Raw genomic sequence first — 27,619 nt, forward strand, 5'->3', positions numbered from 1 at the left:
TACTTTACCTACATTGATACGTACATGAATATATCAATCGTCCGACAAGTTCAGAATACGTTGCTGTTAGGTGATATATGCGCTACTTTAATAAATTTACATTTTCTTTATTGTTTAATCATTCATAATCTCATATCGCTGATCAAAACTTATAGGTCATTAAAGTGTATACAGTTTGTTTTTTAAATTATTTCTTTTAATTTTTCGAATGCGAACCTAGAATTTCTTTTAAATCTCTCGAATGCGAACATAAAATTCTTGTATTTGATAATTAAAAATGCATCACATGTGATCCTGCTTTATAGAATTTTTATGAAGTCTGTTTTTAGAAATCTTATTTTTTTGTTATTGTGTGTTAATCACTCCCTACAAACAGCATTAATAACTTAAAAGAGGAAAGCATCATTATATGTAAAATACATAAACATATACGTTTTGCATCTATTATCAAAAACATAACTAATTATCAATAACATAATAAATTAGCAACATAATAAATAATCAATAACAATCATTATATGCAGCGTTTTTTAAAACAAAAACTTAATATAACAATATGCCATTCAGTATCTTTTAACAAACTTCATCTGTAAATATTCAGGAGGCAACAATTACAGTACATGGAATGTAATAAATAATAAAATAAACATTTTAACTTGTAACAGTAGGTCTGATAAATCATGACTTTAACGTACAATCAACAATACCTTTTTAACTTAAAATAGGTAATGACAAAGCACATATTTAATAGCTTATGGCATAAATATGATATGAAAGTTTTGAAAATAACCTAAACATCAAAGTTTTTCTATCGCAATTTTTTTTTGAAGGTCATGAAGCATTTAATGAAAAAAGCAAGTAGAATTGTTTAATAGAATTTAATCATCCTCAAATTAGTCATACGTGTTATGTCAATCTAGCAACCATTATTTCTTTTAGTTTTTAATTACTACTTTTCTTATCCATTTAAGATAAGGAAACTACGGAACAAAATTTGAAAATATAAAAAAACCCATACAATTCAAGAGGAAAATGTGTTGCAGTACCGTTTTAAAAATGGCTTCTTCACATACAACTTGTGATATTTTTCTTAAATACTCTTTACTTTACATAAAATATGTATCTATTTATTTTCAAACTTAATTTTATGGAAGAAACTAAAACGCAAGAGCGTTTAATGCCATATGCCTTTTTTATAATATTAATTAAAATACATGTCATGTATAGTCAACAACACCAATATCAAGATATGATTGTTTAAACACAAATCCGGTAATGTTCGACTAGGAACATTGCGTAACAAAATGAATTAAGTAACAATAATAAAATATAACAAAACAAAGCGTAGTATTTAACTGTAGAGTGAATATTTTAATGACTAGACAAACGGAATTTCAGAGCTACTTCTGTAAAAAAGAAAAAAAATTCCCCCCATTATAACCAACAATCTCTCTTTTTAAAACATAATTGAAACACTTCAAACAATGTGAATGTATATCAATATTAAATACTATATCCTTTTCTCTCTCTATAAATCAACATTGTATATCTAAGCTATTGTATATTTTTCATTTAAAGATAGCTGGTTATTGTGAATCATCAATTGCTACTGATTTCAAAGAATTTTCCTAAAAATGGAAAATAAATTATAGTCAGATCTCATTAATATAGTTGGCGAAACTTCCCGTTATTTCAGTTATTAAATTAAGCTTACTTGAATCCATTCTAAAAAATTTTTTTGGAGAGATCGTCCAAATATTATTATTTCTGTACACGTATATGTTTAGATTTAACATGTTTGTTAATATCATTTCAAGAGTATTCAGTTAGAAATAGGATACATGTACATGCATAACATTTCATTTAAATTTGAAGTGAAAATTTAATGTAAAGTGGTCTTCAATTTACAGGAATTTTATTCCAATAGTACGCACAAATTCAGCGAAATTAAATGATATTGTTTTTTATTTCTGTTTTCCCCATATTTTCTTAATATAACATTTTAAGCATAAGTTGGTTTCAGAATTTCAAAATATATCAAAATGAATTCAAAATGTATTCTAGACCTTTCAAATTAAAAAGAACTTTGCTAAATGTGTCAAGAATAAATTACTTCCGTTAGTATTTTTTTCATCTTTTTCAAGTAAGTTTTATATTCTGCAAAATGAATCAGACAAAGACCCAAAAGGAACCAAACAAGATACTACGGTAGTTAAACTGATATTTTCATTTCAACTGTTTCTAATTTGCTGTATCCAAACACAGTCCGCAATATGTTATGATATTCTTTATTCTTCCATCAAATCAAACGGGTCAGAATCATAAGCGTCCTCTATATCTACTGCCACAGGTAGTGTTGATACTGCCATGACATTGATTTCTTGTACCTCATGCTTTTGCTCACATACAGGTAAATCTAACGAGAATTCATCTTCATGCTCTGATTCTTGAGTCTGCACATCAGGCACGGTCTGTTCGTCACTACATGACATGTGGTGAGCTTTATTTTGAACAGGCATCACCTTTGGTTCTGCTGGCACCGTAGCAGGTGCTGAAAAAGATACCTTTTTGGAACACGCTTTCTTTTTTGAGGACTTATTCACGGTTTGTTCTGAAATTTTTGTGTCATCAATTTTCACACAATTTTCATTTTCCTCTTTTGGAATTTCCTCTGATGTTTCTGAAGTAGCTAATAGTGTGTTTTCTAACACATCATGCTTTGCTGGGAAATTATCCTTTTGAGCAAGTTTTTCATCAGAACTGTTTTTAGAATTTTCCTCGGGTGTGATATTAGTTGGAATCACCTCTGGAACGGCAAAAAGACTTTTCTTTGATTTCTTTTTGTATGGTTTTGCTTCTTGTAATTCTTTTCTATCTGGCGTGACAGGTACACTACCTTTTGCACTTGATTTACTTTTCTTTGCTTCCTTAGCATTACCATCCGACTCTCCTTCGTCTAGCTCCATTGTAAAAATATCACTGTCAAATTCAATTGTTGTGATAGTGGTAGAATTTGTCATATTTTCTTCTTTGTCGTTTTTGTCACATGTAACTGTGCCTGAAACATTACAAACTTCGGTTTTTATTTCTAATGATTCTAGTGACTTTTTCACGAGAGAATCATTTGAATTCCCATCTTTTCTCTTGCTTTTCTTTACCTTTTCTTTCTTGTCCCCAGAACCTTTCTTGGTTTCATCTGCAGACTTATGTTTTTTTGGTTTCTTTAAAACTGGTTTTTCTTCATGCTTGCTTGTGTTTTGCCTTTTCATATCTGTTGGCGTGAAAAAATGTCAAATACAAGAATTAAGCGCAATTGTTTGTTTTAACTATCATGTTTTGCAAATTTTATAATGTGAAAATCAATTTGACAAAAGGCGAACACAGTCGAACATGACAAATACTTTTCCCTAACTTGGTCAAAATGTAGACTAACACGAAATCAAACATGAGATATGTCTGATGAAAGTAGTAATTTGATAAGTGTTAGGATAAATGTTGAGTAAATTATTTACCTGGTTGATGTATACCATGGAAATTTTTTAAAATTATGATTGCAAAACTTCACAACTGCAAAGTAATAATGATTTTTCTATAGAGCCAGTTTTATAAATTATTTAATTCAAAATTGTACAAGCTACTTTATATAGTTAAAGAAAACTAAACACTGCTGAATGAAGCCGCCCTCCATAACAGCATCATATCTCTATATTTCTCGTTCCTACATCAGAACAAAATATCCAACTACATCATTAATGAACGAACTAGCTGTAAGAGAGAAGGACGAAATATTTTCTTTTTATTTCCATTTCCAATCATATTCTTGATCTTGTCGTTCCAATGATGCTCTACCAGTGACAAAATTCCTATGGTGAGATAGTTTTATTAATTGTTACCTTTTTCCACTTAACATATTTACAGCCAATAGCTTCGATTCCCCTTTTTTCTAAACCTTATTTTATTTCTATGGCCTCTATCCACTGCCAGAGTAACAGAACACATTTTTAGTTTACAACATGCCTGTGTACTTTTTTTCGTACTTTTTCTGTACTTTTTTAGTACTTTTTTTAGTACTGTAGATTGTCTAACCCGAAAAACACAAAAAAAGTACAAAAAAAAGCACAATAAAAGTATATTTTAGTTTACAACATGCCTGTGTACTTTTTTCCGTACTTTTTCTGTACTTTTTTTAAGTACTTTTTTTAGTACTGTAGATGTCTACCCCACCCGAAAAAATCACAAAAAAAGTTCCAAAAAAAGCACAATAAAAGTAGATTTTAGTATACAACATGCCTGTGTACTTTTTTGTACTTTTTCTGTACTTTTTTTGTACTTTTTTATACTCTAGATGTCTATCCAATAAAGCACCACAAAAAAAAGTACGAAAAAAGTACACATGGTTGGTAGACTGTACTTTTTTCCTACTTTTGTATTTTTTTTCCTACTTTTTTTCTACTTTATTTGTACTTTTTTAGTACTGCTGAATGAAGCCGCCCTCCATAACAGCATCATATCTCTGTATTTCTCGTTCCTATATCAGAACAAAATATCCAACTACATCATTAATGAACGAACTAGCTGTAAGAGAGAAGGACGAAATATTTTCTTTTTATTTCCATTTTTAATCATATTCTTGATCTTGTCATTCCAATGATGCTCTACCAGTGACAAAATTCCTATGGTGAGATAGTTTTATTAATTGTTACCTTTTTCCACTTAACATATTTACAGCCAATAGTTTTCATTTCCCCTTTTTTTTTCTACCTTATTTTATTTCTATGGCCTCTATCCACTGCCAGAGTAACAGAACAGCCATTCCTAGATTGTTTTTATTTATCTTATTCATTTTAATCCCATTATTTCAATGTCAGAGTAATAAAGTTTCCGTGTCTCGATGACTATATTACGTAAATATTCTTTTACCTACATTTATCGTAATAGCAGGTGTATTTTTTTCTTTTCTATTGTAAATATTACACTGTAACAGTAACAGACTGGTATGTCTTTATTTGTTCTTATCTTTTCATTACCAGTATTCCAGAGTCTGTATGGCTAGATTATCCTACCTTTAGATTTCTTTGATGGAGAAGCTTCCGTCTTTGTCTCTGTAGATTCTGTAAACACTTCACGTTCAGAGTTTGTAGGGACATAATCTCCATCTGAAAATAACCATAATAAAATGGTATGATAGATCATTTATGTACACATATGTGAAATCAAATCATTTTAGAAATTATATTATAAATTTTATATGGGTTAGAAACTAGCTAGAATAAGCCATTGGTCTTTATTCAATTTTTGACTTTGATATAACCGAAGATCGAACTTGCCAGGGCACCAAGGCCTATTCAATGAAACGTATATCAAAGATATTTTGAACTTCAGCAAAACAACTTCAAAATTTCATTATTCATATTGAATTATTAACCACAAGTTATTGATTTAAATGGAGTGAAATGCAAAAAGCGAGTTGACAAAAATATTTACTAATCTTAATATCAGAACAAGGCTGACAAAAATGGCACAGATTGGAACCAGAAATCAAACTTTAACAGATACGCAAAATGTTAGTGTGCAAGGTCGTTCTAAAACACAAGACATTCCTAATTGGGTCATAGAACAATAAAATTTCAGCATTTAAAAAATATAAAAAACTATCATCAAAGGCGAAGTGTATTTTATTTAGTGACAAATCTATCAAGCATGTACATTTGTTGAAAACCTGTTCATATTTTTAATATAGAAATCTGTATCCTGTATACGCTAAATTTTAGACATTAAATCAATGCTTAAATATTTCTGATTTTAATGTTCAAGTGATTGACAAAATTTTATAGAGTAAAGTTCCAAACGATTTCCAAAAATAAAATCAGATGAAAGATACTGACCATTATCATCACTTAACACGTCACTGCCGAGGGAGTCTAATACATCTTCTATTCCCTTCAGGATAGAGTCAGGCTCCTCCGATAGCATTTCATCTACCATTGTTGAGTCCAACATGTACATTTCCAGGTCTTGATTTTCCACAGATTTTCCAACTGAACACTCTTTAGGTTTCTTTGGTTTGTTCTTGCTTTTCTTTGGAGTCAATTTCACTCTGTAATGTTTTTTCACTGAAAAACAATAACATTAAATTCATATCAAAGTAAATTCAGCATAACTGTCAGAATTAATAAAGTTATGCAAGATTTGAAATCGGTTTATCTCAGTCAGGCAAACAAAACCAGCAGACGCAAGTTGTGGATATGTTGCTCATAGCATAAACTGCACTATTGTCCCTTTTTTCAATACACTACATCTAAAAACAAGAAGATAATTTGATATCAAAACATATTTGTTCCTTTTTTATACTTCTAAACAGAGTTGAAATTATATATCTGTTTCTTTCATTTTTTAACATACCATTGCATAGGAATCAGTTGGTAATCAAAAGGTAAAGCCTGTATATCTTTGCGCTGCATATCCATGAGAAGAGAGATAATTTTAAAAATAAGAATCCTCACCTTAACTTATTAAAGTCTCCTCAAAAAAAAAAGGAAAAAAAAAAAGAAGACTTTTCACGAACTAGTTTAATTTGTTCCTGTTTCTTATTGGTATTGATACAGTTTTGGCTTCATTATGCTCCTATTTTGCTCATTTTCTGCTTAAATACCATTTCAGAGGAATCAAGTTGCAAAATGTATGAAATTATTAATACCTGAAAGGTAAAGTGTGTAGCAACCATGAGGTTATTTATATCAAAATAAGGTAAGAGTTCTACCTTTACTGATTGAAGACTCCTCCTCTGCCCATTTGCCTTTATAGCGAGCACTAAAACTGAACTGCTTCAGTCTCTCCTGTCAACAGTAAAAACATCAGTTTATCATACTGTTTAGATGTTATATGTCAACTTTTTAAATTGTAGATTAATTAACCATGATATTTGTAGGTTTATCACAATACATTTATATTAATCAAAATGATCTATTTTTGTATTGCATTGACATTTGAAATACATTGTATCATATCACAACAATTGAAATAAAACACTACTTACAACAATTCTCACAAAAGTTTACACCTTTTTCTTCATAATCAGACTAATTGATAAAATAGAATATGTTTCAATGCTAATGTACGATCTAATTGATTTTTCAAGGGATTGATCTGCCAAACAAATAAACAATGTCAATTCAATTTCTCTTTGTGATGCGAGTCATGATAGTTTTTATATCATTCTGAGATTTTTTCCCATCGAGGTTAAAAAACATTCAGTCATTGGCAAAACAGAAAGTCATATTTACTAGACTAAGTATAAAAACAAATAAAAACTAATCGTAAAAATAAGTTTAACAAGATCTGGTAAATCCCTGTGAATGTGAAAAAAATAAGTCTTGCTTAACCTTTGTCGGAAGCTCAAGGGCTGTCAATGCATTTACTCTTGCAGCATCAACTTCTTTCTTGAAATTTGGTCCTTTAGATTTCTAAAAAATAGAAATCACAAATTAACACTTATGCATAAACGCATACATCAAAATGCTATTAATACAACATTGAATTTCATTGCACTTTGTAGGTCACCATTTTCAGTGAGTTCAGTGGTTTATATCATTTCCTACCACAATTGGCGGTGTTATTCAACTCTCAGGACATTAAATAAATACTGCAGCTGTTCATTAACAATTTGTTTATACCACACGTGCTATAAACTCTACGCATTCTGATTGGCTGACACGGTGAACTTTGGCAGCTTGATGTCCAAAACCGCTGTTGGAAAGCTTATGGTCGATGTGTCAAAATACATTACGTTTTCATACATGTTAAATTGACCTTAAGTACTAATACATCTTGACGGACAAAAATTTCACTGAGATTCGTAGATTGAACGTGCATGAAATGAACTTGACCTTGATGGTAATGACTTGATGTATATCTGGCGGCAAATAGATGATGCCGTGTCGTGCGAATGCTTTTACATGTATACATCTTAGTCCGAAATTGAGTTTTTTTTCTTCTGGAAGCAACTATGAAGATTTGAACTCAATAAGACGTTAAATGAGTATTATTTAACCCTAAATATGTTCCCAATTAAAAGAATTTAATATCGATGGATTCTTTATCAAACGATGACTTTTGAATACAATTAGTGTCTTTTTGCTGATCAAAATATTACTACACTTTTTTGCATATTTCGGTAAATACACGTTATTGTATCCCCGCCGTATTTCTATCGGCTAAAAACGAATATGATTGTGGTAGAAACAGGTCACACAACTCGTGGTGGCTGAATATTGAAGCTTTTAAAAAATAACTTAATCGTGTGGAATAAATTCAATGTTCAACAACCATTCATTGTGTAACCTCTATACATACAATAACTAAAAGGTAAAATGTACGTACTTACATTGAAATGACTTTTTTTTATAATTTGAATTCAAACTAAATTTGGTATTTTTTGTAGGTTTATCTTTTTGTCAAAAGATGTTGAAACAATTATTTCTGAACAGTAACAGATACATGTAGGTATTGAGGTATTTACTTATAACTAAGTGCAAAAATGTATTTAAAACAAGTGGCCATGAAGTGATTTAAATCACAAATTTCAGCAACCGTAATTACTTTATAGTATACCTTTGTCAAGAAGAGGTTTTTGTTTAGGTCCTCGCCTCCTCGATGGAAAGGAAGAATGGCTGAGGCTTTCACCCAGGCTCGGGATACTTTGTTGTCTAAATATACCACATGGTAGTGACTCTGAAAATGATAGATATACCACATGGTAGTGACTCTGAGAATGATAGATATACCACATGGTAGTGACTTTGAGAATGATAGATAACTACATGGTAGTGACTCTGAGAATGATAGATATACCACATGGTAGTGACTCTGAGAATGATAGATTTACCACATGGTAGTGACTCTGAGAATGATAGATATACTGCAGGGTAGTGACTCTGAGAATGATAGATATACCACATGGTAGTGACTCTGAAAGTGATAGATATACCACATGGTAGTGACTCTGAGAATGGTAGATATACCACATGGTAAGTGACTCTGAGAATGATAGATATACCACATGGTAGTGACTCTGAGAATGATAGATATACCACATGGTAGTGACTCTGAGAATGATAGAGATACCACATGTGATAGTGACTCTGAGAATGGTAGATATACCACATGGTAGTGACTCTGAGAATGATAGATATACCACATGGTAGTGACTGAGAATGATAGATATACCACATGGTAGTGACTCTGAGAATGATAGATATACCACATGGTAGTGACTCTGAGAATGATAGATATATACCACATGGTAGTGACTCTGAGAATGATAGTATACCCAATGATAGATATATACCACATGGTAGTGACTCTGAGAATGATAGATATACCACATGGTAGTGACTCTGAGAATGATAGATATACCACATGGTAGTGACTCTGAGAATGATAGATATACCACATGGTAGTGACTCTGAGAATGATAGATATACCACATGGTAGTGACTCTGAGAATGATAGATATACCACATGGTAGTGACTCTGAGAATGATAGATATACCACATGGTAGTGACTCTGAGAATGATAGATATACCACATGGTAGTGACTGAGCATGATAGATATACCACATGGTAGTGACTGAGAATGATAGATATACCACATGGTAGTGACTCTGAGAATGATAGATATACCACATGGTAGTGACTCTGAGAATGATAGATATACCACATGGTAGTGACTTTGAGAATGATAGATATACCACATGGTAGTGACTCTGAGAATGATAGATATACCACATGGTAGTGACTCTGAGAATGATAGATATACCACATGGTAGTGACTCTGAAAATAATAGATATACCACATGGTAGTGACTCTGAGAATGGTAGATATACCACATGGTAGTGACTCTGAGAATGATAGATATACCACATGGTAGTGACTCTGAAAGTGATAGATATACCACATGGTAGTGACTCTGAGAATGATAGATATACCACATGGTAGTGACTCTGAGAATGATAGATATATAGATATACCACATGGTAGTGACTCTGAGAATGATAGATATACCACATGGTAGTGACTCTGAGAATGATAGATATACCACATGGTAGTGACTCTGAGAATGATAGATATACCACATGGTAGTGACTGAGAATGATAGATATACCACATGGTAGTGACTCTGAGAATGATAGATATACCACATGGTAGTGACTCTGAGAATGATAGATATACCACATGGTAGTGACTCTGAGAATGATAGATATACCACATGGTAGTGACTCTGATAATGATAGATATACCACATGGTAGTGACTCTGAGAATGATAGATATACCACATGGTAGTGACTCTGAGAATGATAGATATACCACATGGTAGTGACTCTGAGAATGATAGATATACCACATGGTAGTGACTCTGAGAATGATAGATATACCACATGGTAGTGACTCTGAGAATGATAGATATACCACATGGTAGTGACTCTGAGAATGATAGATATACCACATGGTAGTGACTTGAGAATGATAGATATACCACATGGTAGTGACTCTGAGAATGATAGATATACCACATGGTAGTGACTCTGAGAATGATAGATATACCACATGGTAGTGACTCTGAGAATGATAGATATACCACATGGTAGTGACTGAGAATGATAGATATACCACATGGTAGTGACTCTGAGAATGATAGAGATACCATGTGGTAGTGACTCTGAGAATGATAGATATACCACATGGTAGTGACTGAGAATGATAGATATACCACATGGTAGTGACTCTGAGAATGATAGATATACCACATGGTAGTGACTCTGAGAATGATAGATATACCACATGGTAGTGACTCTGAGAATGATAGATATACCACATGGTAGTGACTCTGAGAATGATAGATATACCACATGGTAGTGACTCTGAGAATGATAGATATACCACATGGTAGTGACTCTGAGAATGATAGATATACCACATGGTAGTGACTCTGAGAATGATAGATATACCACATGGTAGTGACTCTGAATGATAGATATACCACATGGTAGTGACTCTGAGAATGATAGATATACCACATGGTAGTGACTCTGAGAATGATAGATATACCACATGGTAGTGACTCTGAGAATGATAGATATACCACATGGTAGTGACTCTGAGAATGATAGATATACCACATGGTAGTGACTGAGAATGATAGATATACCACATGGTAGTGACTGTGAATGATAGATATACCACATGGTAGTGACTGAATGATAGATATACCACATGGTAGTGAACTGAGAATGATAGATATACCACATGGTAGTGACTCTGAGAATGATAGATATACCACATGGTAGTGACTGAGAATGATAGATATACCACATGGTAGTGACTCTGAGAATGATAGATATACCACATGGTAGTGACTCTGAGAATGATAGATATACCACATGGTAGTGACTCTGAGAATGATAGATATACCACATGGTAGTGACTCTGAGAATGATAGATATACCACATGGTAGTGACTCTGAGAATGATAGATATACCACATGGTAGTGACTCTGAGAATGATAGATATACCACATGGTAGTGACTCTGAGAATGATAGATATACCACATGGTAGTGACTCTGAGAATGATAGATATACCACATGGTAGTGACTCTGAGAATGATAGATATACCACATGGTAGTGACTCTGAGAATGATAGATATACCACATGGTAGTGACTGGAATGATAGATATACCACATGGTAGTGACTCTGAGAATGATAGATATACCACATGGTAGTGACTCTGAGAATGATAGATATACCACATGGTAGTGACTCTGAGAATGATAGATATACCACATGGTAGTGACTCTGAGAATGATAGATATACCACATGGTAGTGACTCTGAGAATGATAGATATACCACATGGTAGTGACTCTGAGAATGATAGATATACCACATGGTAGTGACTCTGAGAATGATAGATATACCACATGGTAGTGACTGAGAATGATAGATATACCACATGGTAGTGACTTTGAGAATGATAGATATACCACATGGTAGTGACTCTGAGAATGATAGATATACCACATGGTAGTGACTCTGAGAATGATAGATATACCACATGGTAGTGACTGAGAATGATAGATATACCACATGGTAGTGACACTGAGAATGATAGATATACCACATGGTAGTGACTGAGAATGATAGATATACCACATGGTAGTGAGAGAATGATAGATATACCACATGGTAGTGACTCTGAGAATGATAGATATACCACATGGTAGTGACTCTGAGAATGATAGATATACCACATGGTAGTGACTCTGAGAATGATAGATATACCACATGGTAGTGACCTGAGAATGATAGATATACCACATGGTAGTGACTCTGAGAATGATAGATATACCACATGGTAGTGACTCTGAGAATGATAGATATACCACATGGTAGTGACTCTGAGAATGTAGATATACACATGGTAGTGACTCTGAGAATGATAGATATACCACATGGTAGTGACTGAGAATGATAGATATACCACATGGTAGTGACTCTGAGAATGATAGAGATATACCACATGGTAGTGACTCTGAGAATGATAGATATACCACATGGTAGTGACTCTGAGAATGATAGATATACCACATGGTAGTGACTGAGAATGATAGATATACCACATGGTAGTGACTCTGAGAATGATAGATATACCACATGGTAGTGAATGAATGATAGATATACCACATGGTAGTGACTCTGAGAATGATAGATATACCACATGGTAGTGACTCTGAGAATGATAGATATACCACATGGTAGTGACTCTGAGAATGATAGATATACCACATGGTAGTGACTCTGAGAATGATAGATATACCACATGGTAGTGACTCTGAGAATGATAGATATACCACATGGTAGTGACTCTGAGAATGATAGATATACCACATGGTAGTGACACTGAGAATGATAGATATACCACATGGTAGTGTGACTCTGAGAATGATAGATATACCACATGGTAGTGACTCTGAGAATGATAGATATACCACATGGTAGTGACTCTGAGAATGATAGATATACCACATGGTAGTGACTCTGAGAATGATAGATAAATTTATACCACATGGTAGTGACTCTGAGAATGATCAAGATATACTCACATGGTTTCTGGGAGTAAGTAAAATTAGACCCTACCAGTGGCTTAATGATATCAAAAATTGATATACATGTTCAGCATTCTGGTAATGACTACAAGCAATGATAGATATACCTTACGTGGTATGGTAAAATTGACTATGTTGTGGTGATTGATATACCACATTTTATTCAAAAGCATGGTAAGATCATGACAATTATCTGGCTATGATAAAGAAATCAGAATTTTATACTTACTAGGAAACATGGTTTTCTGATACTGCTCGAAATAGGATGTGTCTGGATCGATCTCAACCATTGCTGGCCACCTTACATCAAGTAAAGCAATCTAATGAGATATCATTTATTCAAAATACTTTAGAATGTTATAAATGATTCTGATGCAATGATGCATCCTACAGTAAACGTTAACATATAACATTTTCAAAAAGTCCATGTGATTTTCCTATTTCAGGAATATTCTAGAAATGGTACAAATGATTATTTATATCTATATGAAATGAGCGATGTCACACTATGCAATGAATAGCTGACACGAGATATTAAATGTTTTCTCTATATTTTAATTTCTTGATTTATTTTGTTTTAAAACAAAAGTCTTAACATGTATATTTGAAAATAATACATATTGCCTCAATATTGGAACAACAATGTTTAAGAGATATTTAAGATTTACCAAGGATAGCCGACCATCCTGGCCCAAACAATACTGCCCTCAGAATTATTTGGTTGTAGAAATGTTCCGATTCATCATAATCCTGTTCTTTCTTATCACAGCTGTTGTAAGTTGCGTCTATAAATTTACAAGAATACCACAATGCTAAAGCAATAAACTAAAAATCACATTAAAGCAATAGTCACAATACCATTGATATATTAAACTGTCAGATACTTGTCCAAACAAAAAAGATCCATGACTGAATCGTTCAACTGATGAAGCAATAGTCATTTTCAGTTTGTTTCAGCTCTACATTTTATATAAGTTTAGTAGTCTATATTTCTGTAATATATGAAATAGCACAGTATGAAACATTATGCTGAACAGGATGGATTCAACCCGACACCAAACACCAGGAACATTTAGGTGAGTTTCTGATGCTCCGTCTTTGAGTCACATATAACTACTGGTCTTAACTTTATATCCTATATTCACATCAATTACAATTTCAACATTTAAATCAAATTATCAAACTAACCAGTGTTCATTTTACATGTCCACTTTTCATCAATTTCGGTTGGGTCATTGATGTCTCCTAGAAATCTCCATTTTTGGCAGGTAGTATTCGAACATTGTACCCAAGTTCCTGTAAAAAATATAAAACATTTTAGCCATAATAAGATTGGTATATGGGTATAAATATTGTGGAAAAAACTATCACACTAATAATTTCTCCACAATGTTCATACATGTCAGGGTTCTAATAATAATATAATGATTCATGTCTATTCACCCATATTTCTGTTTAAATGAATACCAGCTACTAAAAGTGGAAATATTGTGGAATTTATGCATAAATCGTAGGTAAGGTAAGATTTAAAAGTTACCTGTTTCTTCAATTTCTCTTTCCATGAGCAACTGTTTTTTACTCTTTGGAAGATAGTCTGTAATCTTTTGATTATTCTCCGGAAAACCTTTTTTCTTTTCTTTTTTCTTTACTACATCAACAGTCTTACTTTTTTCTGTTTTGTCATTCTTCTTTTCCTTCTTTTTTCTTTGTGTTTCAGTATTTTCTGGAAAAAAAAACCCCATACATTTCACTGAATAAAAATGCATGTATGATACATCAATTTACATATGAACAGTTCTAATGAAAATATAATTGAAATGTTAAAGATGCTCCACCGCCAACAGAACATAAACGCATTTCTTATTAACACAAAAAGTTATATAAAATTTGTTTTGCTTTTGGCGCATGCACTATAAGTACTTTATTCCATAGAGGACATAGCACTACAGAATTTTTCAGAATGTAATTAATTATTTTAGATATTTATATCTTAAAGTAAACTTATATTACCGGTAGAAGCTCAGCCCTTTCAATGGTGGTAATGGTGTAAAGAAAGTAACTTTTGTTACTGAAGAAAAATACTTAATAGTCTGCTCCTGTTTGATAGAGATAAAAAAGCGATTTGTCAGCGGTGGAGCATCTTTAAAGTTAGAGGGATTTCTGGGAACAGCTGAATATCAAAACCAGCCCTAAAAACAAATTTTTTCTCTTGGTTCTTTTCTTCCCCAGTAACCGTTTTAAAGCATTGGAAGCCTGGATATTATGTTGACAAAATACACAATATTTGACATCAAATCATAAGGCATATTGTAAGATCTGCAATAAGCATGATTTCACATAAGAGAAAAACAGCTGAACTTTTGAAGAAAATGGCTGAATGATCAAATAATAGTAAAAATCAATTCTTCACCTTAGGCGAATACATCAATTTATTCATTTTTTTATACTTCTTTGAATAAGTTAGATATATAGTATGTAGTTGATAAAAGTATAAAATGTTGCACTTGGTTGACATTTGATATTCAGAATGAACAATGTACACTGGCTTTATACTGATAAAACTTTAAAATAAAGCTTTAAAATACCAAAGAATCTAAATAAAAAGAAAAAATATCATAAAATAAGATGTCTTACTTATTGGCTTTGGAAACTGTAGTTGTCTTGGTGCTAGAACTTTGGCAGCACTGCTCCTATCAGCTTTCTTTACAGCTTTCTTTATTTGGACAACTGGTGTGCGCTGGTGTTTCTTTTCCTCCTCACCATTAAACTCTAATTCACTTCCCTCTGGGGTATTCTCATTCAGTTCCTGTACTTCTGCACACTCCAACATTCTGCAACACAAATAGAATTTTAAAGATGCTCCACCACCGAAAGAGCATAAATGATATTCATAATTTGAACAATAATTGGTGTTTTATCGTGTATATATAAGTTTATTTAACACAAAAAATAATACAAAATTATTTGTATTGCCTTTGGTGCATGAGCAATCAGTACTTCATTCCATATAGAATATAGCGCCACTTCATTTTTTCGGGATGCAATTAATTATTTTTTATATTTTCATTAGAAGTAAAATTAGAAGCTCAAACTTTTCAATGGTGGTAATGGTGTAAATTAAGTTACTTTCGTAACTGAAGAAAAATACTAAATCGTCTGCTCCTGTTTTTGATAGTGGAAAAAAAAACATTTGTCAGCGGTGGAGCATCTTTAATTTTCATCAATACTTTATTCAATCAAAACTTGTAATGTTCATCTGTCATTTTATCATCACTCCGTATTTGGTCAGATCATGCATGCAAACTTCCTAAACTTTTTTCAATATTTTTTTTTTTCATTTTCAAGATGCATTCTCTTTCTAGCAGCTGATGGAGGTATTAATTTGAATATTAGTAATGTGATGCTAGTAACAAATAACAGGGCTGTTCCAGAATTATTGATGTGGGTGAGTGCGAGGCAGTGGTATTAACATTAGATAGGTGGTCAGGGTAAATCCCTGTATTCCTTAAACTATATATGTTTTATCATTTCATGGGTGTTTGGGTCTTGACAGATGTGCCTCCCATGTACCTCTCATAACAATTAAATATCATTGATGTTTAAGACAAGCTAAAGGTTAACAACAAGGATAAGAAGATAACAATAAGGATAGATTTTATGACAGCTAGATAATCCATCAATATTCTCACCGTATCTGTTGATCCACAATAGGAACATTATGGTCCAGTGAGTTCTCCAGGATCAGTACTGGACTAACGCTAGGTTTATCATTACTGACTGTGACATCCCGGACTACTGGAGGACCATCCTCTACATCCATAGTGTCACATTCCTCCTCCGGAACCTCATCCTCCATTGCAGTGGTTTCACTTACTACCATTTCTTCATCTTCTTGCTTTACTGCTGTAAACAAAATCAAATCAAACTAACTGTGCAATTACAGAGATGAAAAATACTCAATACATATATACGTGTCCCGGCTTTGATAGGAAAAACATGACTTACACTGGTCCAGAGGAGTATTCATGACATGGTCAATAGCAGATTGAAATATGTGTTCCCATTCTTCGTCTGTCAATGATTTCGCTGGTTCCTTGACATTTTCTTTTTTCTAAAAAAAAAACAAAAACAAATAATAAAATAAAAAAATAAAGGAAATGGTGCTATTTAACCGACATTTACTAATCTATTCATAAAACCCAGATCAAATATCTTTTTGGTTTTACCAATGTAAATCACAATTTACCTGTACTTCCTTTTGTTCTTGCTCTTCACTATCTTTAGCAATGTCATTTTTATTGCAGATAGTTGAAACTGGTTCCTAAATGAAATTAAAAATCAAGATCATAAACTGTGTAATAAAGTAAAATTAAACCAATCCCTACAAATATATTATTGGTAAAGTCTGTAAACTTATTGTACTGGATAAGGAGCCTACTGCCTGACTTTTGATTTGTTGATTTTGGTTAGTTTAGTTTTACAACCTATTAACAGCCAGGGTCATGTAAGAACATCCCAGGTTTGATGGTTGAGGAATACTGAAGTACCAGGAGAAAAACCACCGACCTGCGGCCAGTACCTGGCAACTGTCCCAGATGGGATTTGAACTCACATCCCAGAGGTGAAGGTAGAGGTGGTAATATGTCAGGACATTTTCACCACTGGGTCCCTAAACTTTTTGGGTTTTACATCAATCTACATGTACTTACAAAAGCCTAAATAGACCCAACTTAGAATATGCAACCTAGGTATGGTGAGACTCCACTGCTAAAAAAAGATCAGATCGCTCTTGAAAACATCCAACGAAGAGCCAATAAAAGAGTTCACTCTATTGAAAATCTACCACACCATTCAAGACTTAAAAAGTTGGGACTTCCCACCTTAGAATACAGATGTAAAAGGAACAATGTGATCGAAGTCTATAAAATTCTGAATGGAATAGATAAACTAGATAAAGACAAGTTATTTACAATATCTACAGCTAGTACTAGAGGTAATAGTTTTAAACTCTTTAAGAAACAAAGCAGGACTAAAGTCACACAAAGTATATTTAGTCGACGAGTGGTAGATTCGTGGAACTCTCTTCTACTCTACTACTCTAAACCCCTACTAAGCCCCTATTCTAAACTTGTTTAAAAACCGACTGAACACTCACTGGAATTCAGTACCATGCAAGTTTTACCCCAGTTTTTATATGGCACAACCAGACAACAACAATCTAGTAAATGAACAAACCGCGCCACAACTAGCTGGAACCAGCTAACTACGGTGTCTACTCTAAGAAGAGGTTAACAGGTAACTTACAATTTCAAGAGCTTGAGAATCAGAAGCATCATTACATTCCTTCATTGAATCTTTTTCCACATTTTCAAGATCTTTCAAATTTGAATCAAACTCCTTTGCTTCACTTTCTGTCTTTTTTGTAATTGATTTCTTGATCTTTTTAGGCTTCAATTCTTTTGATTCAGCATCTTTCTATCAATGAGGAAACATAAAAAATTAGTTTACACAAATATGACTACAACATTGTAACTTTAACCTTTAATCTTTTCAAACAAAATAATATGTGTCCTTCCGACAATGAAAATAGCAGGTGTCAAGCCATATAAAAAACAAGAGGCCCAGAGGGCCTGTATCGCTCACCTGGTTTGTAATGCCAAGTAATGTTCTGGACACAGGTTCATTGTTTCTTTTCTGAAGGAATTTGAATACTTTCCTCTAATTCCCCTTTGAGCCGCGCCCATCCTAGCCCCATTGGGTCAGAGCCAAAACTTGTACAAGTTCTGCCCCCAAGTCAAGAAGCGATTAATAGGATTTACCTCCATTTCCCCTATTGGGCACTGTCTCTCCTGCCCCTGGAGGATCAGAGCCAAAATTTATACAAGTTTTGTTCCCCTTCCCCAAAGGATGTTTGTGGCCAAATTTGGTTACAGTCCTTGCAGAACTCTATGACTCGTAACAATTTAAAGGTGTTAAAAGTTAAAAATTGTTACACCAATGATATCAGAACCAAAGTGGATAGTCATCAAAACAATCAAAACTCATGAAATGAAAATAATTAGAAAGAATTTTTTCCAAACCTGTTTCTCTCCAGGTTGCTTAGGCTTCTTTTTCTTTGCTGGTTTTTCATCCTTACCACCATCCAGATTTTCCTATCAAAACAAATTTACACAAATATCAGATTAAATTAACTTAGTTAAACTATCATATTTGTATTTAGGTTTGAGACATAGTACAAATGTACACCAAAGAAACTTTATGGTCTATGGTAAATTGGGTAGCTATCCATTGAGTATTGAATTAAAATGTAGAATGGCCATGTTTTGGTATAATTTAATATCCTGTGATAAATAAAAAGTGAAATATATATAATGGAATGTACCAGTTGCATGTAAATGGAAACATAAGTTTTAAAGGGATTCTTTTGTGCGAAATATTTTTTATGAGACAGGCTTAAATTTTGTATGGAATCTACAGGAATCTTGTACATTGAACAAAAAAATTTTGTATGGAATCTACAGGAATCTTGTACATTGAACAAAATATATAAATTTAAAATTTTACATTAAACAAATACTTCAGGATCAATTTATTGAATAATGGTTTAATGATATGAATTAGTCATCTAAAGGAAAAATGTATACAGTTTTTAAAAATTTATTTTCAAATGGAGAATTACCTATTGAAATTGAACGAAAAAGATAGAAAAAATGTTTTAAATTTTGTACATCTTATTTACATTTGCCCATAGAAACAGGGCGATGGGCTAATATACCAGGCAATGACAGAGTTTGTCTCTTATGTTCAGACGTTATTGGTGACCAATTTCATAATTTATTTACCTGAACTCACATATCAGTTCATCAAGTTTGGCAAATACATAATATATATCAAAATATTATTTTACTAACCCTAATCTAACAAAAATGACAGGTCTTTTCTCATTGTGTAACATACATATTCTTTCGCAACTTAGCAGGTTTATTGAAAAATCAAAAAAATTATTTGTAACAATTAGATTAATTATTAAGTCAATATATTATATACTACCTTATTTTTTTTCAGTCAGAATTTTGAGTCAGATTTTATCTGCTGAGATTTTAATACAACTGGATTTTTTTCTGCAAGGATTTTCCATATTGGAAAATAGTTTTCCCGATCCGATTCAGAAAATTATGATCAGATTGTGATATACTGTAAGGAGAAGATATTAATCCGTGCATATTTTTGAAATTTTGAAATCCGATCCGATTCCGATTTCAGTCCAACCAGATTATTTCGTACAGGTAAGCACCCCTGTCCTGTAAGTGCCCTTCCCACTTTGTGAGGCCTCAATTTCACTTACCATGACTTACTTACAGAATAAAACAATGAAAACTATGGAGATTTCTTTATTTCATTTCTTTTGTAACTTTATTATTTAATGACTTGCTTTATGCAATATTTTTCTGAAAGATTAGCCCAAATTAATTACTATTAAGAACTCTTTCACTTTTCATTTTAACCACCCTGGCCATTTATTGGGTCAAGTCTGCATGGTATGCATGATTTAGCAGAATCATTTCAAATCACACAATAAAACCTGTCTTTCTTAATTAGAGACAGTGATTTTTCTCTTTATATAACTGGGGTCGATAAACGACCCCAACCCCATTCCCAATGTCAAACCCCCCTATATTTTTCCCAATTACAATGAAAAATTCCCAAATCAAACTGCTGAGACAAAAAAAAACCCTGTCCTGATAAAAGATTGTTTTTTTGATACAATTCAGGTTCATGTAAAAACAGCATGTTACATCAAATAACACAGTTATACAATATTTAATTACCTATGTTCAGTAATGGGTAACTTTTCCTAAAACCCCTCTTTTCGCGATTAAAAATTCACAATATGTATCAAAAATGTTTTTCCCAAAATACCTTGAAAAATCACTGAGAGACCCCCTTTCATGTAGAAGACCGAGTCCTGTCAAAGTGTTGGTCCTTGGTGGTCTTAGTTATAGACAGTTTTCATTTCTGTACAGTTTAGGCAGTATGTCTATATACTACTGCTTAGTTCTGAATTGTAATGTTACATAGTTTTTTTAAGTTCACTATTATTGAATATTGAATATAGTCTAAAAATAAATACCATGCTATGTAATTTTACTATGAATGGGAAATAACTCTAAATATGTCAAATTCAATAATTGGTTTTTTTTTCTCTAATTGACACCTTTAATTTAATGTCATAAAGCTTTAAACCATCAACATCTAAAAACATGTTAATATATCTTCACTTTAATACATTAAAGCCTTCTATTTACAATAAAACCTGCCTTATATTAGCGTCCAACTCTGTATAAAGACCACCTACTTATCAAGACCATTTCTTATAGTTCCCAAAAGGTTAGCGGTAGACCACTTTTTCCTTGTCCCTTTGGGGGGCTTTCTTTATAGACAGGTTTGATTGTATTTTTATTACATAGTCAATATTACCTTTTGTTCCTTATTTTTCTTAGGTTTCTTTTCTTTAATCTTCTCATCTTTAGGTTTTTCCACTGAATCAGCATTCTGCTAAACAAAAGGATCAATAATAACAAACTGCTAAATCACTATGTTATTAGAAATAGCTGCTTAGATAAACAAGAAATATAGTTAAAATAAAATTTGATTGACTTATTACAGTAAACTATAGTTTGATTCTATATCAAGAAACAACACATTAGAAATTATACATTGAAATATTGTGGGGAACTCTTTTTATTGATAATATAAGAGACTGGCGTATTGTTTGAAATCAGCTGATTGATGCATGAGAATCGTTGTATTCATAGTGTATATTCATAGTGTTTTCACCTTGTGAGCCTCATGTCTAGAGTTTGAGTTTTGACAGTTATATTGCATTGTTTTTCAACATATTACCGTATTCGACCCAATAAGCGCTTATTATTATGCAAATTTATATCGTTTTATGTAATCTATTATCGTTTTTGACACTCAGTAGATAGCCTCAATGTCACTTTAAAGAATCCTCAACTTTATTTTGGCAACATCACCTGACTGAATGTTGGTAATGAAAATGGACATTTTCGGTTTTGGTAGATAAATCGAGTCAGATATAGAACAAGATCAGGTAATTAATTAAGATGGATACTTGATCAATTTAATACCACAGTTTTTAAATAGTGTAAGACTGCTGTTTAAACTTTGGGGTTCAATCAATGGACCCTGCATGCATACATAAGCACAGTTTCATCTGTAGTATAATGTCAACCTTTTAGAAGAAGCGTAGGTCCTCCTAATCTTCTTCACAGATTTTGACCTACAGTACTTCTAAATGGTTGACATTATTTGACATCAACAATATTCATAGCGCCAATGCACAATTCTATCAGTTTCCATTTCATATTTTATCATAACATTCAATTAATGTTATCAGCTACATTACCTTTTCCTGTGCTGGTTGTTTGCTTTTCTTAGGTTTCTTTTCCTTGATCTTCTCGGATTTGTCAACTACATCAACATTATTCTGATCAGAATTAAAAAGAAAAATTAAATAGATATCAGCAGGAAATTTATCATTACAAGTAAATATCAACATGAATCATCCAGGTCATGATCAACTAAATGTAACCCTACAATCAGACACATCTTATCAATATCCCAAAATATCAACTTCTATGAGGTTTTAGATAGAAAATCTTTACTTTTCACTTTAACGATTACCAATAATGAAGACTGTAATTAATCAAGTAGTGTGTGTACTTTACCCATATTGTTTTAGGATCCCGAAACACCCTTATCAAATAGAACTTTTTTTATATGTAGTTGAACCAATATAAAGAAAGTTTTATCTTGAAATCAGATTTTATTTTGGATTATATACCGTTGTTGTCGAAACTGTATTAGGAGCTTGAAATGCTATTTTTTTCTTCTTAACAGCTTTGACATTAGAAGTTGCTGTTACTGAGTTGTCTTTTCCTGCTTCTGGATTTCCTTTATCTCCTCCAAGGTCCTGAGTTGATTCCAATTTCTAAATTAAAGAAGATCAATTAACTTTACTTTACAAAAGTATTTGATTCCAATTCCTAAATTAAAGAAGATTAACAGGAATAACTTTACTTTACAAAAGTATATTTTTAAATTGTTTTTGTTAAAGAAAGACTTTAAACTGTATATATATATAGGATGATCATTTTGATATTGTCTTCAAAAGTTATGATTACTGCACTTAAAATTTGTCTCAGTTTTAAATCACAGGACTTTGATGTTCTGTCAATAATAGTATAATGTTGTTCCAATCAATTGATTTAGTCGATGTTTATTGTCAATTCTACCCGGAGATCAATTAATCAACCTTTATCATGATTGATCCCAATTTGACTAACTTACATTTACAATATATAATGGTAAGAATTTTGTGGGTTATATTACTTGGTGTTTCTCGCTGAGGAAGCTAGCGTTTTTTCGGGAAAACAATTTCAATAAAATGTAGCTCATAGACAATAACACATCTTCATTTTCCGATGTAAATGTGTGAAAGATGATCCCCGCTCCAACATAAAGAGATATGGATTTTCCAGGAAAGTTAAACAAAAGTAAAAGTAGATTGATAATTTGGAAGAAAAGTAAATAAAATAAAATCTATAATTTGCGTGAAGTAAACTTCAGCTCATAATCAATCATTAGTCTATCATCAGTCACTTGTCAATAATATATAGCATGAATTAATTTATCATATATTACAACTACAAAAACTGATTAGTGTATAGTGAGTATTTATGATACAAATCCAGTATTTGCATTGGGTGTTCCATTAATTGGGGTCTTCCTCAGTTAAAATGGCATTAACATGGATCCCTAATAGTTTAATCAAATTGGAATTTAAATAAGAAATTTGGGTTCTTTTGATTTCTATTCTATTAAAACACTGATATCTGTATTATTATTGACGAAATGCCAAACTCCTATGATTTGAAATTAATACAGTATTTTCCCCATTAAGAGCGCCTCCTCTAATAAGGGCGCCCCCACTTTTTTGCTGAAAAAAATCCAACTTATTTCATACAATGCAATTTTTGTGCCAGATTGTGACAATTTGTCTCTGCAGACGCTAATGAAATACAGTTTTACATCAATCTGACGCCTAACAGATATCCAATCAGCTTGTATAAACACTAAATTTATTGCACTGAACAACTTACGACATCTTTGCCAAGTATAATTTACACATAGAAATAGCGAGAATGCCATGTTCAAAATATATCCCATGAAATACAGTTTTACATCAATCTGATGCCTAACAGATATCCAATCAGCTTGTATAAACACTAAATTTATTGCACTGAACAACTTACGACATCTTTGCCAAGTATAATTTACACATAGAAATAGCGAGAATGCCATGTTCAAAATAAAACGAGTCACTTGAATGCCCCACACACGTGTGTGGATGAAGACTAACTGGCAACAAGATTTCAGCGATGTCTATACAGGTTTTATGAATACTTACTGTATATCTATAATAAAGGTTCCTAACTAACAGGAATATCATGATTTCTAAGCATTTTATTGTGTGCTCTTGTCGGTATTTATCTGCCACAAAACGAAAGTAGCGATTGAAAGCACCGTGTGTGAAACAGACATATTTAATCAATGTTTAATACTTCTGGTGTATACATTTATTCATTATTATGTAATTTCAATACTTACTTGACTTCAAAACGTAAGTTGGTTATCAATACCATATGTTTCAGAAAAATACGAAACTAAAAGCAAGATGACTATAGTCTGTTTCAGAAAAAAAAACACATCCAAAAATGGTCTCAAATAACAGCCCCCCTCAGCCATTTACCCGCGCCCGGCGCCCTCATTAGGGAAAATACGGTATATTATAGTTAACAGATCAAACTCATTTCAGACACCTTAACAGTGCATTTTATAGTCAGTGATTTTTCAGGGTATTTAATTTTTGAGGAAAAAGTTTTTGTAACAAATTGGGAATTTTTGATCACACAAAGAGCAGTTTTGGGAAAAAGCTTCCCATTACTGAACATGTTATTATAGGTAATTAAATATTGTAAAACATTAAACTGTTTCATTTTATCAAAAGATGATGACCATTTCAACAGCTTCAGACTAGGTTGTTTTAGATTAAACAACGAGGGGAGAGATTTTCGGGTTTTGTTTGTCTTTCAGAGATTTGATTTGGGAAATTTTCATTGTAATTGGGAAAAAAATTGGGGGGTTTGGCATTGGGAATGGGGTCATTTACCGACCCCAGTTATATAAGGAGAAAAATCACTGATGGTAGAGTATAAAAATAATTGGAATAAGACAATAAGAATATCACTGATCGTGTTTTAGAGTTCTTTGCTTATGAAATTATGTGTATAGTTGTTATTTTTCAGATAAAACTTCAAACATTTTATATAGACTTATATCCATGCACACATGTTGAACTCCAAGAAAATATGAAATTCACAAACCTCTTTTTCATCTGGGGATTCTCCAGGTAAATTTAGTTGGTTCTCAGTGTCCATTTTTCTGCTTTAAAATACAGAGAAAAAAATAATTTAAAAAAAAACAACATTCAGAACATTAAAACTCATCTAAATTTCTTTTGTAACTACTGTGCGTGCTATACTGGCAGGGGACCAGTGCTCGCTGTTAACTCAATCTCGCCATTGCATGTGTATTTATATTATCACACAAATTTTCAGACATTTTTTGTGTGAAAATCATCATGATAGTGTCTTCTATTGGAAGATGACTTTAACTATTAAAAATACTGTATCTGAAAATATTGATAAATTTACACGGTAGTCGTACAGATACAGATCAATGTGATGGTGAAAATTGGTACTTCGCGAGAACCGGTCACTTGCCAGTTGGAAAGGCTCTGGGTGCTGTCTCTTGGCCGAGACACAACAAAGTCTATAAAAGTGGTAGTTTCTGCTTCAGCTAACCTAACTGCTCAGCATAAAGGGAGTTTGAAGACCGGTTTTCCCGTTGTTAGTATAAAGTGACAGGGGTATGTAGCTTGGTGTCTTCGGTGGCATCATGCTTCAGTAAAATGGCACACTAGAAAAAGGACAATAGAACTTTCCACTATACAAGAAGACATAACACGAATATACCAGTTTCCCAAAACAAGCCCCTACACTTCACACACACAACACTCCACATATGTGGGAGGCCGTTCTTAAATGACCCTGGCTGTTAATAGGATGTTAATTAATCAAACAAAAGTCTTAATACATTTAAATATTTATGTGTACATGTACAATGCCAGCACATGATCTTGCGCACCAAAAAGTTTCATAGCTAATAGATATTTAATTCTTTTATCAGCTATTTATTGTTATTTGTTATATCATGATCACAGCAAGGACAAAACGTTTGTTTTTCAGTATACCTTTTAATAAATGAAAAGCATTGACCTTACCCCATGTTGGCACATGATCTTGCTCAGTACACTGTACATATAATCCAATTTTATTCTTAATCATATCATGATATTCAATTAATTTAGCTGACCATTTAAATTCCAATAAAAAACAAAATAAATGAATTATGAATAAGTTTGCAATTTTTACAAATGTCAAATAAAAAATGTTGGTGTCTTTTTAAATCAGATGGCACTTTCAGCCATTCTTCCAGTAGGCTGAAAAAATATCACCTTCTGACGGAAAAGTCCGTCAGAAGGTGATATCTTTTCTGCTACAACAGTAGCTACCAGTAGGCCTATTCACCCCATTGTAACTCGGTACATCAGCATCTTAGATTAAAATCTGAGGTTGCATCAGAATTTAAATTGCCATTCTGTACTTTCTATGTCTTAATAAGTTTGTTACTATATGAAATTTAGCTGAAATTACAAGTGCACAAGATCTTGAATTGACAGTCGCCAAAGATTAAATTCCAATAGGCACTATACATATCCAATCATTCAAACTTGCAGAAGTTTCCTAGAATAAGACCTATGTTTTTTTGTGTGGAGCCACATTTACACCATATACATATACCCTAAACTAAATAAAGTTTTAATAATACTTAAAGCTGAAACTCTAAATTCAAAGAATTTCAATATTCAAAAATTAATAAACATTTGAGTGCATGCATGTAGATCTAGTAAATAACGTTAATTATCCATCTACAGTACACAGTGTATCATAAAAACCGTATTTCCCGCCTTTCCTACTCTGCATAAACGTTAAATGTAATATTGATTAATTAGACCTTCATTACAGTAATTAGTCTCCCATAAACAGTTTCATTCTCTCACCAAATTCATTTGATAATGTCGCAGTTACAAGTTCCCAACGTTTGGCTGAATTTAAACCACAAAGTCTGTCCTAAGCGTATGATGTTTACCCTCAACAGACGACAACTATCTTCTTTTCGTCTCTAAATACCGACTCGTTGATTTACACTACGTGCAGTGGTTACGTCCGATTATGTTCCGAAT

The 27,619-nt window shown here is 32.5% G+C and overlaps 1 protein-coding gene across 1 annotated transcript; it reads right to left on the reverse strand.

Moving 5' to 3' along the window:
• Positions 1–829: 829 nt before the first annotated feature.
• On the reverse strand, positions 830–27,565 carry LOC138314916 (myb-like protein X). The gene is given in 22 exon segments (XM_069255554.1): positions 830–3,271; positions 5,064–5,156; positions 5,886–6,113; positions 6,761–6,836; positions 7,383–7,463; positions 8,611–8,728; positions 13,393–13,467; positions 13,836–13,879; positions 13,882–13,952; positions 14,356–14,463; positions 14,705–14,890; positions 15,802–15,998; positions 16,857–17,067; positions 17,173–17,278; positions 17,414–17,488; positions 18,472–18,642; positions 19,248–19,319; positions 21,646–21,720; positions 22,598–22,678; positions 23,036–23,182; positions 25,638–25,698; positions 27,437–27,565. Coding segments are annotated over 21 exon segments (3,252 nt in total). The 5' UTR covers positions 25,692–25,698; positions 27,437–27,565; the 3' UTR covers positions 830–2,288.
• Positions 27,566–27,619: the final 54 nt, after the last annotated feature.

The sequence above is a fragment of the Argopecten irradians genome, chromosome 1, assembly GCF_041381155.1.
Source record: "Argopecten irradians isolate NY chromosome 1, Ai_NY, whole genome shotgun sequence".
Classification (NCBI taxonomy): domain Eukaryota; kingdom Metazoa; phylum Mollusca; class Bivalvia; order Pectinida; family Pectinidae; genus Argopecten; species Argopecten irradians.